General features: G+C 48.7%; 2 protein-coding genes across 8 annotated transcripts in view; one reads left to right on the top strand and one right to left on the bottom strand.

Moving 5' to 3' along the window:
• Positions 1–1,131: 1,131 nt before the first annotated feature.
• Positions 1,132–10,250, top strand: LOC122098908 (zinc finger protein 7-like). 7 transcript variants are annotated; one of them, XM_042669428.1, is made up of 7 exons: positions 1,132–1,244; positions 1,674–1,795; positions 2,250–2,359; positions 2,498–2,545; positions 2,888–3,014; positions 5,175–5,291; positions 8,399–10,250. In XM_042669428.1, the coding sequence occupies exons 3-7, from the start codon at positions 2,333–2,335 to the stop codon at positions 10,120–10,122; spliced, it is 2,043 nt and encodes a 680-aa protein (XP_042525362.1). In that variant the 5' UTR covers positions 1,132–1,244; positions 1,674–1,795; positions 2,250–2,332; the 3' UTR covers positions 10,123–10,250. The 7 variants fall into 7 exon arrangements, with proteins under 7 accessions (XP_042525362.1, XP_042525363.1, XP_042525366.1 ...); XM_042669429.1 differs by lacking the exon at positions 1,132–1,244 and having other exon boundaries at positions 1,551–1,795; positions 2,298–2,359; XM_042669432.1 differs by lacking the exon at positions 1,132–1,244 and having other exon boundaries at positions 1,551–1,795; positions 2,501–2,545.
• LOC122098910 (zinc finger protein 250-like) overlaps positions 7,951–13,074 on the bottom strand; it is a 23,752-nt gene continuing 18,628 nt past the window's right edge. Inside the window, 1 exon segment of the mRNA XM_042669437.1 lies at positions 7,951–7,991. The gene's annotated coding sequence lies outside the window, so the exon portion shown is untranslated.

Below are 13,074 nucleotides of genomic sequence, written 5' to 3'. Positions count from 1 at the left end.
TTTTTTTTTTTTTGGGCTTGAACTCTGGGCCTGGGCCTGCCCCTCAGCTCTTCAGCTCAAGGCTGGTCAAGGCGAGCGCTCTACCACTTGAGCCACAGAGCCACTTCCGGTTTTCTGGTGGTTTATTGTAGATAAGAGTCTCACAAAGTTTCCGGCCCGGGCTGGCTTTGAACCATGATCCTCAGATCCTCCTCAAAAGCTGGGAAGACAGGCGTAGCCACCGACACCCGGCTTTGCACAATTTTTTTAGGTGATCTCAATTATACTACGGGGCTTAAGTCCACTAAAGACAGACTGGCGACGCAAGCCGATTCTGATACTATACTAATTTGGCACTAGTGTTACCAGAAAGTGGAAACTGAGCCCCGCTAGTCTGGTAGAGTGCGGGTTCCGGGAACGGTGAGCGGGGTACCTCCAGCCAGCCACCCCTCCTGAGCGCCGGTGCCCGGCGCCACACAGGCCCAGGCAGGGCGAGAAGACCGCGGGGGCGCCTGGCTGCGGGTAGGAGCGCAGCCGTCGGATGGGGAGGAGGCTCTGCGGGGTCCTCTGCACGCCTGGCTCCGGCGGCCGCAGTGGACCCTTCCTGGGCCCTGAGGCTGGCGGCTCCCCACGTCCCGGAGGGGGCGTCTGCGTGTCGCTCGCGGGCCAGGCGGCTGCGTCCGGGAACCAGTGACCCGACACTCAGGGTCCGAGGTGGGCCTGACCCGGTCCTGGCGACCGTAGCCCGGAATCAGCTCACGTAGCCTGACCGTGGGCCTAGCCTCGGCCCCAGACAACCCTGCCGGACTGCGACTCCCGCGCCGCGCCGCGCCGCGCCGCGCCGCGCCCACCCGGGCCCTGCCCCCTACCGGCCCCGCCCCGCCAGGGCCCAGCCTCTCCCCCCGCCCCCCGGGCCCGGCCTTGCCTCCAGGGCCCCGCCCCGCCCCAGGGCCCCGCCCCGCCCCAGGGCCCCGCCCCGCCCCAGGGCCCCGCCCCGCCCCAGGGCCCCGCCCCGCGGCCCCGCCCCCTCCGCCAGGGCCCCGCCCTCTCTCGCGAGCCCTTCCCCTCAGCCGTGCGCCCGTCAGTCCGGTGAGCCCCGGCCAGGCCCCGCCCGGAATCCTGGAGGCGGGGCTCAGGGCCACCGAGCCGCCGCGGTGGTCTGGCGAATCGAGCGGCCGGAAGCCTGCGGGGCCCCGGTGGGCTAGAAGGCCGCGGTCCCTCGCGGCGACCGTGCGCGTCTGCGGTCCCCAGGCCCGCCCCGGGAGGTGAGCCGGCGTGGCGGGCGGGCGGGCGGGCGGGCGGGCGCGGGCCGCGGGCTCCTCGCTCTGCGGCGGAGGGGCCGCCGGCCTGTCCACGGTCGGCGGGCGGGGCGGGGCCGCGCAGCCCTTCCCGGGCCGCCCGCTCGTTCCGGTGCCCGCCGGAGTGAGGCGAGACCCAGTGGCCGTTCTCCCGGGCCAATCCCCGGCCCGAGGCCGGCCTGGGTCTGCGGCCGCGGCGCTTCTGCTCCTTTTTTGTTTCTTGGGGTCGGTCGTGGGGCTTGAACTCGGGGCCTGGGCGCCGCCCCTCAGCTCGTCAGCTCCAGCGAGTGCTCCACCGCGTGAGCCACAGCGCCGCTTCCGGTTTTGCACTGGTGTATGGGGATCAGAGCCTCACGGACTTTCCTGCCCGGGCTGGCTCTGAACCGCGATCCTCAGGTCTCAGCCTCCTGAGTAGCTGGGATGACTGGCGTGAGCCACCGGCGCCGGCTCCTCCTGTGCTGTTCTGAGGCTGGTGCCATCCTAGTGACCTGTCCTGGAGTTTACCTGCTGGAGAGCAGGTAGGGTATTGCATCGGGTAACCTCCTTCTCTCCCTCTCTCTTTCTCTCTTTTTCTCTTTTTTCTTTTTCTTGTTTTTCTTTTTCATCGGTTGTGGGGCCTGAACTCTGGGCCTGGGCGCTGTCCCTCAGCTCTCCATCTCAAGGCTAGCGCTCTACCACTGAGCCACCCTCCCAGCCCTGGTGACCACTTTCCTGCCATCCTTTCTTCTGGCTCCTGTCTACTGGAGAGTACCTCCCTACTAATTTTACTGTCTGTGGCTATACACTGGTAACTCAGTACCATTTCAGTCTACCTCAGGTCTTGGACTTGTTCTTCATGTGGTGGAGTGCCTTCCCCACCACCATCCCTTTGGCCCAGACTTAGAGTTTTCACCATGAAGTGGGGTCATAGTTTCCTGTACTTATGTCAGCACTGTCATAGTTGTGTGTTTCTGTGATTATCACTTCCATCAGATGCCTCATGGACACAGGGTACTCATGCATTCATCATTGCCTCTCCAGTGCTACCTAAGTACACACTCAGCACAGAAAGATAAATGACGTTTCATGGGACAAATACGCAGGTACAGGGCTGCCTCCACCCAGCCCCAGGTCCCTACTACAGTTGGAGGTAAAGGAGCAGGGACACCATACTTGCCTTGACTGCCCTAGAATTTAGGAAGCTGCTAGCACCTGACCTCCGAATCTTTTGTGATTTCCAGCAGGTATCGGAACCAGGAGGAATGGACGCCTACCCAGCAAGCCTCATGGTAGGACGTCTGGCTGTCTCCATTCCCTCACTTGTCTTATGAAGCCTCCACCTCCTACTTGGGGAATCTTTACTGAGCCTGGGCTCAGACACAGCCTTAGTGCTCACTGTGGCCACTGCCAGGGTCAGACCAGCCCCTTTGCTCTCCTTCCCAAGGCCGTGAGCCTATCTCTGATTGTAAAGTCACCATGGTTTGAGGTCCTCCTCTCCTCAGGATTTTAGATGGAAAGGATCTAGGTGACTCTTGCCTAGTCCTGTGATGACCTCCCTGAAATAGACATGATGCAGTACCATGGAGACTGGAACCCAGAGATCCATGGAGTGCTGGTTTGTATCCTTTCAGGAGGCTGTGACATTTGGCGATGTGGCTGTGCACTTCTCTCGGGAGGAGTGGCAGTGTTTGGATTCTGGTCAGAGGGCGCTCTACAGGGAAGTGATGCTGGAGAACCACAGCAGTGTGGCAGGGCTAGGTAAGGCTGCACTGTGTGACTCCCAGCCACCCTGCCAGGCTTCCCTTAGAAGCAAGGAATGTAGAAGCTGAGGGCTCAGACCTCTGTGGGCTAACTGGATCTTGAACCTGTGAGAGTATCAGGACTCCCGTATGACAGCCTCTGGCTAAGTGGACTTCTGGAAGCTGGAAAAATATCTGTTTTCCTTAAGTGATTAGTTTGTGGAAAAGAGGATTAATATGATTGATATAGATTTGCATGTATGAAAATAGAATAGTGAGGGGCTGGGAAGGTGGCTCAGTGGTAGAGCGATTGCCTTGCATGCATGAGGCTCTGGGTTCATGCCTCAGCACCATATAAGCAAAAAAAAAAAAAAAACTGGAAGTGGCACTGTGGCTCAAGTGGTAGAGCACTAGCCTTGAGCTGAGGAGCTGAGGGACAGCGCCCAGGCTCAGACTTCAGGCCCCAGGACCAGACCCCCCCCCCAAAAAAAAAAAATAGAATAGTGAGGCTGAGATATAGCTCAATGGCAAAGCGGGTTTGATCCTCAGTACAAAACTCCCACCCCCCCCAAAAAAAATAAAAGCAAAACCAAAAAAACACAAGCCACGTGCCAGTGGCTTGTGCTTGTAATCCTAGCTATTCAGGAGGCTGAGATTTGAGGAGAGAGGATGGTGGTTGGAAGCCAGTTCAGGCAGAAAAGTCCTAACCACCAGAAAATCAGAGTGGCACTGTGGCTCAAAGTGGGAGAGCACTAGCTTTGAGGGAAAAAGCTCAGACAGCATCCAGACCCTGACTTCAAGCCCCACAACCAACTGAAAAAACAAAATAGAATATTGAAACCTATTGAAATTGGTTTAGGAAAGGGGAAAAGGAGAGTGATAGAGAGAATGAGATTTTTTCATTATTTAGTTTCTAAGTAGCTAGTCGTTTCTAAACTGCCTTTTGGTGTAGTTCATGTATTCTGAGTGTCATTGGGTTGGGCTTATATTCTTTGTTAGGTCCATGACTCCCTTCAGTGCTCAGTACAAGGATGTTTCGTTGTACTGTCCACACTTCAAGAGAATGTTTTATTTTTCCTACTTTTTATTGTATGCTTATTTCATTTTAGCTAGCACAATACATTGCTTAAAGAAAGATCCACCTAGCATTTACAAGCATGTCCTGGTTGGCATGTTCAAAGTAAATTGTAGCGATCTCAGTTCTATTAATCAATACATATTTATCATAATTAGAGCTATTCAGGTAAAGAGTTCATAAATTATCACAAGAACATTTATTTTTATGATAATAAGTTACAAGTTTTAATGTTTATTATTTCTACCTATAGCTTTATTGTTATTTATAATGTTTATATGCCAATCAATACTCTGTTAAGCCCTGGAGCTAATAGTTTAAATGAATAAAAAATTAAAAAACCTGTCTTCAATGAAAAAAAATTGTTATCATCTCATTGTTTAAAAGAGAATGGTTTTTCTATAGGTGGGTTCTGCCTACAAAAGCTTGAGCCTGTTACTGTAGACTTTATGACCTTTCTGCCTGCCTCCCTCATGGTAGGAAGTCAGGGAAGTTTCAGACTCCAGACCTTTGATCCTGGATTGGATAACCTTTTACTACAGGGTATGGAGCCATTCTGTAGCATGGGACAGATGATCCATGGGTCTACATTCTGCCAGTTGGTATTTTGCACAGGAACTTGAGGCCATGTGTGAGTACTGGGCCTTAGAGATTTCTAATCAGAAATCTGCTTTATTTGTCCATTTCTTTTTTTTTTTTTTTGCCCATTGTGGGGCCTGGATTCTGGGCCTGGGCACTGTCCCTTAACTCTTCAGCTCAAGGCTAGCATTCTATTTGAGCCACAGTGCCACTTCTGGCTTTTTCTGTGTATGTGGTACTGAGGAATTGAACCCAGGGCTTCATGCATGCAAGGCAAGAACTCTACCACTAAGCCACATTTGCAGACTCTTGTGAAAATGTCTCCTTGAGATTGTGGGAATCAGGGTGCCTAGCTGTCCAGCCTCGGGCTGGATGGATCTGGACAATGGGGATGCCATGTGTTCTGATCCTCACCTCCCTGCAGAGGCTCTTCCTGTGTAACAGCCTGTGTCCTTCATGCCTGAAAACCAGGGGAAGCTGAATCCTAGCGATGCTCCAGCTTCTCTTTCTCTGCTGCCGTCTCAGCAGGATTCCTGGTCTTCAAACCTGAGCTGATTTCCCGACTGGAGAAGGGGCAGGATCCATGGGTCCTCGATTTACAGAGAACAGAAGGAACAGAAACACCACAGACTTCTCAGACAGGTAGGCTCAGATACTGTTGGAAAGAAGGAATCATAGGTAGGGTCTCAAAGCGGTATGAAACTGGATTGAATACCATGGCCACACTTGGCTACAGTGGAAATGAACAGACAAATCTGATGCTACAAAGCCACATAGCAAGGACCCAAAATACATATATTCAGTAAAACAGATGGTTTTGACATAGTAGCATATTTTGCCCAGTTTCTAATTTTACTAATATTTTTATATAGCAAAGGCACAAATTTGTACATCCAGTATTATTATTATTGAGGAGCCAGTGTTGGTGGCTTTTGCCTATAATTCTAGCTACTCAGGAGGCTGAGGGCTGAGGGTCACATCTAAGCCAAACCTGGGCTGGAAAGTTCATGAGACTGTTATCTATTATTAACCACTAGAAAACCAGAAGTGGAGCTGTGGCTCAATGTGGTAGAGTGCTAGCCTTGAGCAGAAAAGATCAGGGACAGTGCCCATGATGTGAGTTCAAGCCCCATGACAGACCAAAAAAAAAAAAACAGTTTGAGACACACCTAGACCAAAAGTTTATTACCTAGACCAAAAGTTTATTAGTAAAGCAAAATAAGGAAAGATAAAGAGTACACACAAACATGAGTGTGAGCACACCTGATAATCGGTGCAGTCAGTGTTTCATGTCGTGTTATAGTGAAAAGGTCTGGCTCAAATTTACCTTAAATGTTCCCCTGCTCCCCCACCTTTTTTTTTTTTTTTGTATATGTCAGTATGTGTATTTGTGTGACTGTAGTGGGGCTTGAACTCAGGGCCTGGGTGCTGTCTCTTGAGTGTTTTTGTTCAAGGCTAGAGCTTTACCACTTGAGCCACAGCCCCACTTCCGGCTTTTTGATGGTTAATTAGAGATAAGAGTCTCATGAACTTTCCTGTCCAAGCTGGCTTTGAACCTTGATCCTCAGATCTCAGCCTCCTGAGTAGCTAGGATTACAGGCATGAGCCACCGGCCACTAAGTTGTTCCCTCTTGATCTGACACCTAGTATATTTTTAGTTGTTACACTGTTTCTTCAGAGAATTTGAGGTTGGCCTGCTCATTAAACTTAGCTCATTGATGTTTGGACATCCCTTCAAGCAAGGATGGCTTCTGTCATATGCTCCACCAAGACAGGGGTCCATCCCCACGGTAAGTTTCTCCCTTAAATATTTTGGTGTCAAGAGGAGTCATTTCTCAAGATAAGTTTGTTTCTTTAATATGTCCTTGCTCAGATCCTAGAGCACACCAGTTATTGTGGTAGCAGACATGGTCAGAGGTAGAGAGCTTCTCTTTTTCCTTTTTTACTAAACATTGCAGTTTATGAGCAATGCAAGGTTTAAATGAAAAATAGTGTTTATATGTTTTTAACAAGCTACTTACCAGGTGCCAGTGGCTCATGCGTGTAATCTTAGCTACTCAGGAGGCAGACATCTGATGATCAAGGTTTGAAGCTAGTACAGGCAGGAAAGTCTGCAAGACTCTTATCTCCAAGTATCCACCAGAAAACTGCAAGTAGTGCTGTGGCTCAAGTGTTAGAGGGCTTGTCTTGAGCTGAAGAAGCTCAGGGACAGCACCCAGGCCCAAAATTCAAGCCCCATGACAGACAAAAACAAAACAAAAACCAAGCTATTTATTAATACAGTGTTATTCCTAAATTTCTTCTATTTCCCATATTTCATTTTTTCTTATCTACCCTGCCTCAGCACCACAATCCAAGTGAGTAAAAACAGCAAATGAGCTGGCTTAGTAGTACATACTTATAATTCATTTTGGAGGCTGAGGAAAGAGGATTTCAAGTGTAAGGCCAGCTTAGGGTATATCAAAACACTGTCCTGTCGGGGAGGTGGGGGGAGGAAGGGATGGGAAGGGGAAACAAAGGAGGAGGCCACAATGCTTGATAAGAAATGTACTCATCTTGCCCATGTAATTGTAACCCCTCTGTACAGTATTTTCACAATAAAAAAACAACAACAACAACAGCGCTGTCCTGGCCACTACCACCACCTCCACAAAAAACTAAAGAAAGAAAAACAACCAAAGCTCTCATCTATAGTGGCCAGAAGTCTTCAGGGCCCAGCTCCATGTGAAGGCCAACCTGGGCTATATAGCTCACGCCTGTAATCCTAGCTACTCAGGAGGCTGATATCCGCAGTTCCAAGTCAGCCCAGTCAGAAAGGTCAGTAAGATTCTTATCTCCAATTAAGTACCAAAAAGCCAGAGGTAGAGCTATCGCTCAAGTGGTGGAGTGCTAGTGCTAGTGTAGAACAACAAAGCTGAGGGACAATACCTAGGCCCTGAGTTCAAGCCCCAGGACTGGCATAAACAACAATAAATTATGGTGTCTCTTCCAGTATTATTATTTTCTTCTTCTGCTTCTGCGTCTGCTCCTCCTCCTCCTCCACCTTCTTCTCCTTCCAGTATTCTTATTTCTTCTTCTCCTTCTTCCAGTATTATTTCCTCTTTCCTCCCCTCCCCGTTCTTCTCCCTTTCCCTTCCCCCCTCACCCTCCTCCTCTTCTTCGTCTTCGTCTTCTTCTTCCCTGGGCATTGTCCCTGAGCTGCTTTTGCTCAAGGCTAGTGCTCCCTCACTTGAGCTACAGAGCCATTCCTGGCCTTTTCTGTGTATGTGGTACTGAGGAATTGAACCCAAGGCCTCATTCATGCTAAGCAAGCACTCTACCACTGAGCCACATTCCCAGCCCCTCCCCCAGTATTTCTTTGTAGCACATTTCTTTTTTTGTTTTGTTTTTGTTGGTTGTGGGGCTTGAACTCTGGGCCTGGCCACTGTCCCTCAGCTCTTCAGCCCAAGGCTAGTCCTCTACCACTTGAACCACTGGGCCACTTGTTTTCTGAGTGGTTTATTGGAGGTAAGTGTCTCATGGACTTTCCTGCCTGGGCTGGCTTTGAACTGTGATCCTCAGATCTCAGCCTCCTGAGTTGCTAGGATTACAGCCGTAAGCCAACAGCATCCAGCCTTTGTAGCACATTTCTACTGGGGCTGTGTCACAATGCCCAATTCAACCCGTGCTAGAAGTGCTAACCATGATAGCTGTAATCTTTGCCCTTTCTCTGAGCTCAAGACATAAGAACCATTTTTATTTTATTTCAGACTCTGCCAGTAGGACTGACGGTGAGCAGGCCTGTGCACACATGAGCATTCTCAAACCACAAAGTCCTGGCTGTGGGGACTCTTCCAGTTCTGAGGTCTGGTTAGGGAGTCATCCATGCAGCCATAGGCTGAGAGTGAAGGGCTGCCTCTCCCAGAGGCACTGTTTACCTAAGGAGACTGTGGCTTCAAAGACCCTCCTGAGTTATCAGCTTGATGAACAACAGAGAGACAGTGTGGAAGGGACACCACAGAGATGTGAAGTGTGTGGCAGATGTTTCAGACCTACTTCAGATCCGGCTTCACAGTGGGAGGTAGCCATGCAGGAGAAACCTAACAGATGTCAAGGATGCTACGAGAGATTATCTGACTGCCTACAGAGTAACTATTCAAGTAACTGCAATGGGGAGAAGCCGTATGAGTGTGAGGATTGTGGGAAAGTCTTCAGGCTGTGCTCCCAGCTCAGTCAGCATCAGAGAATACACACTGGAGAGAAACCATTTAAATGTGTTGAGTGTGGAAAAGCCTTCCGCCTAAGCTCAAAACTTATTCAGCATCAAAGAATTCATACTGGAGAGAAGCCCTACAGGTGTGAGGAATGTGGGAAAGCCTTTGGGCAGAGCTCAAGCCTCATCCATCACCAGAGAATTCACACTGGAGAGAGGCCCTACAGTTGTCGAGACTGTGGGAAAGCCTTCAGCCAGCAGTCACAGCTGGTTCGACACCAGAGAATTCACACTGGAGAGAGACCTTACCCGTGCCAAGAGTGTGGCAAAGCCTTTAGCCAGAGCTCAACTCTCACCCAGCATCAGAGGATGCATGCTGGGGAGAAATTGCAAATAACAAGCGATTCAGAAAGTCCAGGCTTTCTTGCACATCAGAGAAGTCATGTGGAGAAGCCTTTCAAGTGTGAGGAGTGTGGGAAAGCTTTCAGGTGGATCTCCCGCCTGAGTCAGCATCAACTGATTCACACTGGAGAGAAACCTTATAAATGCAACAAGTGCACAAAGGCTTTTGGTTGTAGCTCAAGGCTGATTCGGCACCAGAGAACTCACACTGGAGAAAAACCATTTAAGTGTGATGAGTGTGGGAAAGGCTTTGTCCAGGGCTCACACCTTATTCAACATCAGCGAATTCACACTGGAGAGAAACCGTATGTGTGCAGTGACTGTGGGAAAGCCTTCAGCCAGAGTTCCAGCCTCATTTACCATCAGAGGATCCATAAAGGAGAGAAGCCATATGAATGCCTCCAATGTGGAAAAGCTTTCAGTATGAGCACACAGCTCACTATCCACCAGAGGGTTCACACTGGGGAGAGACCTTACAAGTGTAGTGAATGTGGGAAAGCCTTTAGTCAAAACTCAACTCTTTTCCAACACCAGATCATTCATGCTGGAGTGAAGCCCTATGAGTGTAGTGAATGTGGAAAGGCTTTTAGCCGAAGCTCATACCTCATTGAACACCAGAGAATCCACACTAGAGCCCAGTGGTACTATGAATTTGGGAACACTCTTGAAGGGTCCACCTTTGTGAGCCGTAAAAAAGTCAACACTGTAAAGAAAGTGCACCAATGTGATGACTGTGAGAAGATCTTCAGGTGGCGTTCACATCTCATTATACATCAGAGAATTCACACTGGAGAGAAGCCTTACAAATGTAATGACTGTGGCAAAGCTTTCAATCGGAGCTCAAGGCTTACTCAGCACCAGAAAATTCACATGGAATAAACCATTCACCTATATCAGTATAAGTCTGCAGCCTTAATATTTTATATGAGATCATTTATAAGAACTAAGAATGGCTGGGCACCAGTGACTCATGTCTATAATCCTAGCTACTCAGGCTGAGATCTGAGGATCAGTTTGGGCAGGAAAAGCCATTAGTCTCGAATTAACCACCAAAAAGTTGTGAGTTAGCTGTGGATCAAGTGGTAGAGTTCCAGCCTTGAACAGATAAGCTCAGGCCCTGAGTTTCAGCCCCAGGACCAGCACAAAGGAAAAAAGAGAAATAAGAATGTTGGGATAAAGCTGGGTGCTGGTGGCTCACACCTGTAACTAGCTACTAAGGAGGCTGAGATCTGAAGATTGTGATTTGAAGCCAGCCTGGGCAGAAAGATCTGTGAGAGTGTTATCTCCAATAAACTACTGAGAAAAAGCTGGAAGTGGCACTGTGGCTCAAGTAGTAGAGCAGTAGCTTTGAGCAAAAGAAGCTCAGGGACATGGCCAACACATACACAAAAAAGAATGTTGGGAAAGATTTAGAATTATTCTAAGAAAAGGAATATCTGACTTTATTTTAAAATGTATGGTTATTGCTGCAGTGTTTGACATTTGCTTGTTGGTAAAGCCAAGAAACAACCTATATTTGGAGTTTGCAGAACTAGGCCCTGAAATCGATGGGCAGGCATGAAGAAGTTCCTATGAGCCCTGTTAGACATTAGGTTATATCACCCAGAATAATTGCCTTGGGATCAGCTGTTCAAAATGACTTCACTGATAGAGAAATTATAGTGCTGGGGACATGGCTCAAGTGATATGCTGTCCGCTAAGCAGGCATGAGCCCGAGTTCAAATTCAAGTTCTGTTAAGAAAAGGAAAAGAGCCGGGCACCAGTGGCTCACGCCTGTCATCCTAGCTACTCAGGAGGCTGAGATCTGAGATCATGGTTCAAAGCCAGCCAGGGCAGGAACATCCGTGAGACTCTTAACTCCAATAAACCACTAGAAAACCGGAAGTGGCGCTGTGGCTCAAGCGGTAGAGCGCTCGCCTTGAGCTGAAGAGTGCAAGGACAGCGCCCAGGCCCAGAGTTCAAGCCCCACGACCGACAAAAAAAAAAAAAGGAAAAGATGTGCTGGGATGTAGCTCAGTGGCAAAGTGATTGCCTAGTAAGTGCAGTGTCCTGGGTTTGATCCTCTATACCAAAAAAAAAAAAAACAAAACAGACACCCCCCCCCCCCCCCCACACACACACAAAGGATGGAGGTGGAGCTGTGGCTCAAAGGGTAGAGCGCTAGCCTTGAGGAAAAAGAGCTCAGGGACAGTGCCCAGTCCCAGACTTCCAATCCCAGAACCAACAACAACAAAAGGGAAAAGAACAAAAAGGAGTTACTTACAATAGAGGTTTGGAAGTGCAATGTGTAGTGTTTACTTGTTTCACTTGATACCTTTTTATTTTTATTTTCCTGCTTATGTGGTGCTGAGGAATTGAACCCAGGGCCTCATGCATGCAAGGCAAGCGCTCTGCCACTGAGCCACCTTCCCAGCTCTTGATACCTTTTTATGTGTGTGTCTTGATAGCAGGTTTTGAACTCAGGGTCATGGGGTTTTGCCTTTTTCTCTCATTGATAGCATTCTTGCCATTGAGTTATATCTCCTATCTTTTGCTGGGTCATTGGAGATAGAGTCTCACAGACTTTTCTGCCTGGCTACCTTTATTTTTTTTGCCAGTCCTGGGGCTTGAACTGAGGGCCTGGGCATTTTATTGAACTCAGGGCCTGTGCTTGTTTTGCTCAAGGCTAGCACTTTACCACTTGAGCCACAGGGCCACTTCTGGCTTTTTCTATTTATGTGGTACTGAGGAATTGAACCTAGGGCTTCATGCATGCTAGGCAAGCACTCTACCCCTAAGCCACCTTCCCGTGGGCTACCTTTTGAACTATGGGTTTTCAGCCTCCTGGATAACTAGGGTTATAGGAATGATCCACTGGCATCTAGGTTAAAAAAAAAAAAATCATTCAGTAGGTGTACAAGGAGGATTTCATTTTATTGTGATAATGCCACATAAACATAAATATTTTCCAGTCCGTCTCATGCCCATTATTCCCCCCCACCTTTAAATAATTTCAGTAGTTTTCATGTTCTATCTTCATACATGCAAACAACTGCTTCAACTATATTCAGAACCTGTTTTAATTTCTTTTTTTTTCCAGTTTATTAAAATTACACCAAGGGAGCTAGGTACTAGTGGGTCACACCTATAATCCTAGCTACTTAGGAGGCTAAGATCTGAGGATTATGATTTGAAGCCAGGCCACTAGGAAAGTTTATGAGACTTATCTCCATAACCACCTAAAAAACAGTAGAGCTGTGGCTGAAAGTGATAGATCACTAGCCTTGAGCACGAAAGCTCAGGGAAAGTGCCGAGGACCAACATCAACAAATTACACAAGGGCTTTGACCGTGACATTTCAGACGTACATATATTACCTTTGCTTAGAATAGGCTTTTCTGTTGCTTTTTCTTTTGCCTGATTCCCAACCCCTATTACAGTTCAACAGCTTTCATTGACATATGCATAGTTAAAATGTATTTTAGCCAGGCATTAGCTACACAGGAGGTTGAGATCAGAGATCACAGTTCAAAATCTGTGAGACTTTTTTTTTTTTTTTGGGTCCAGTCGTGGGGCCTGAACTCTGGGCCTGGGCGCTGTCCCTCAGCTCTTCAGCTCAAGGCTAGTGCTCTACCACTTGAGCCACAGCGCCACTTCCGGCTTTTTTCTTTTTGCTTATGTGGTGCTGAGGAATCGAACCCAGGGCCTCAGGCATGCAAGGCAAGCGCTCTACCACTGAGCCACTTTTTTTTTTTTTTTTTGTGGTTTAGTTGTGGAGCTTGAACTCATGGCCTGGGCCGCAGCACCACTTCCAGTGTTCTGATGGTAAGCTGGAGACAGGAGTCTAACAGA

Source organism: Dipodomys spectabilis, unplaced genomic scaffold (genome assembly GCF_019054845.1).
Source record: "Dipodomys spectabilis isolate Male_0828 unplaced genomic scaffold, ASM1905484v1 ptg000495l, whole genome shotgun sequence".
Classification (NCBI taxonomy): Eukaryota; Metazoa; Chordata; class Mammalia; order Rodentia; family Heteromyidae; genus Dipodomys; species Dipodomys spectabilis.
Note: the sequence above shows the minus strand (reverse complement) of the source record. Positions and strands in the feature narration are given on the sequence as shown.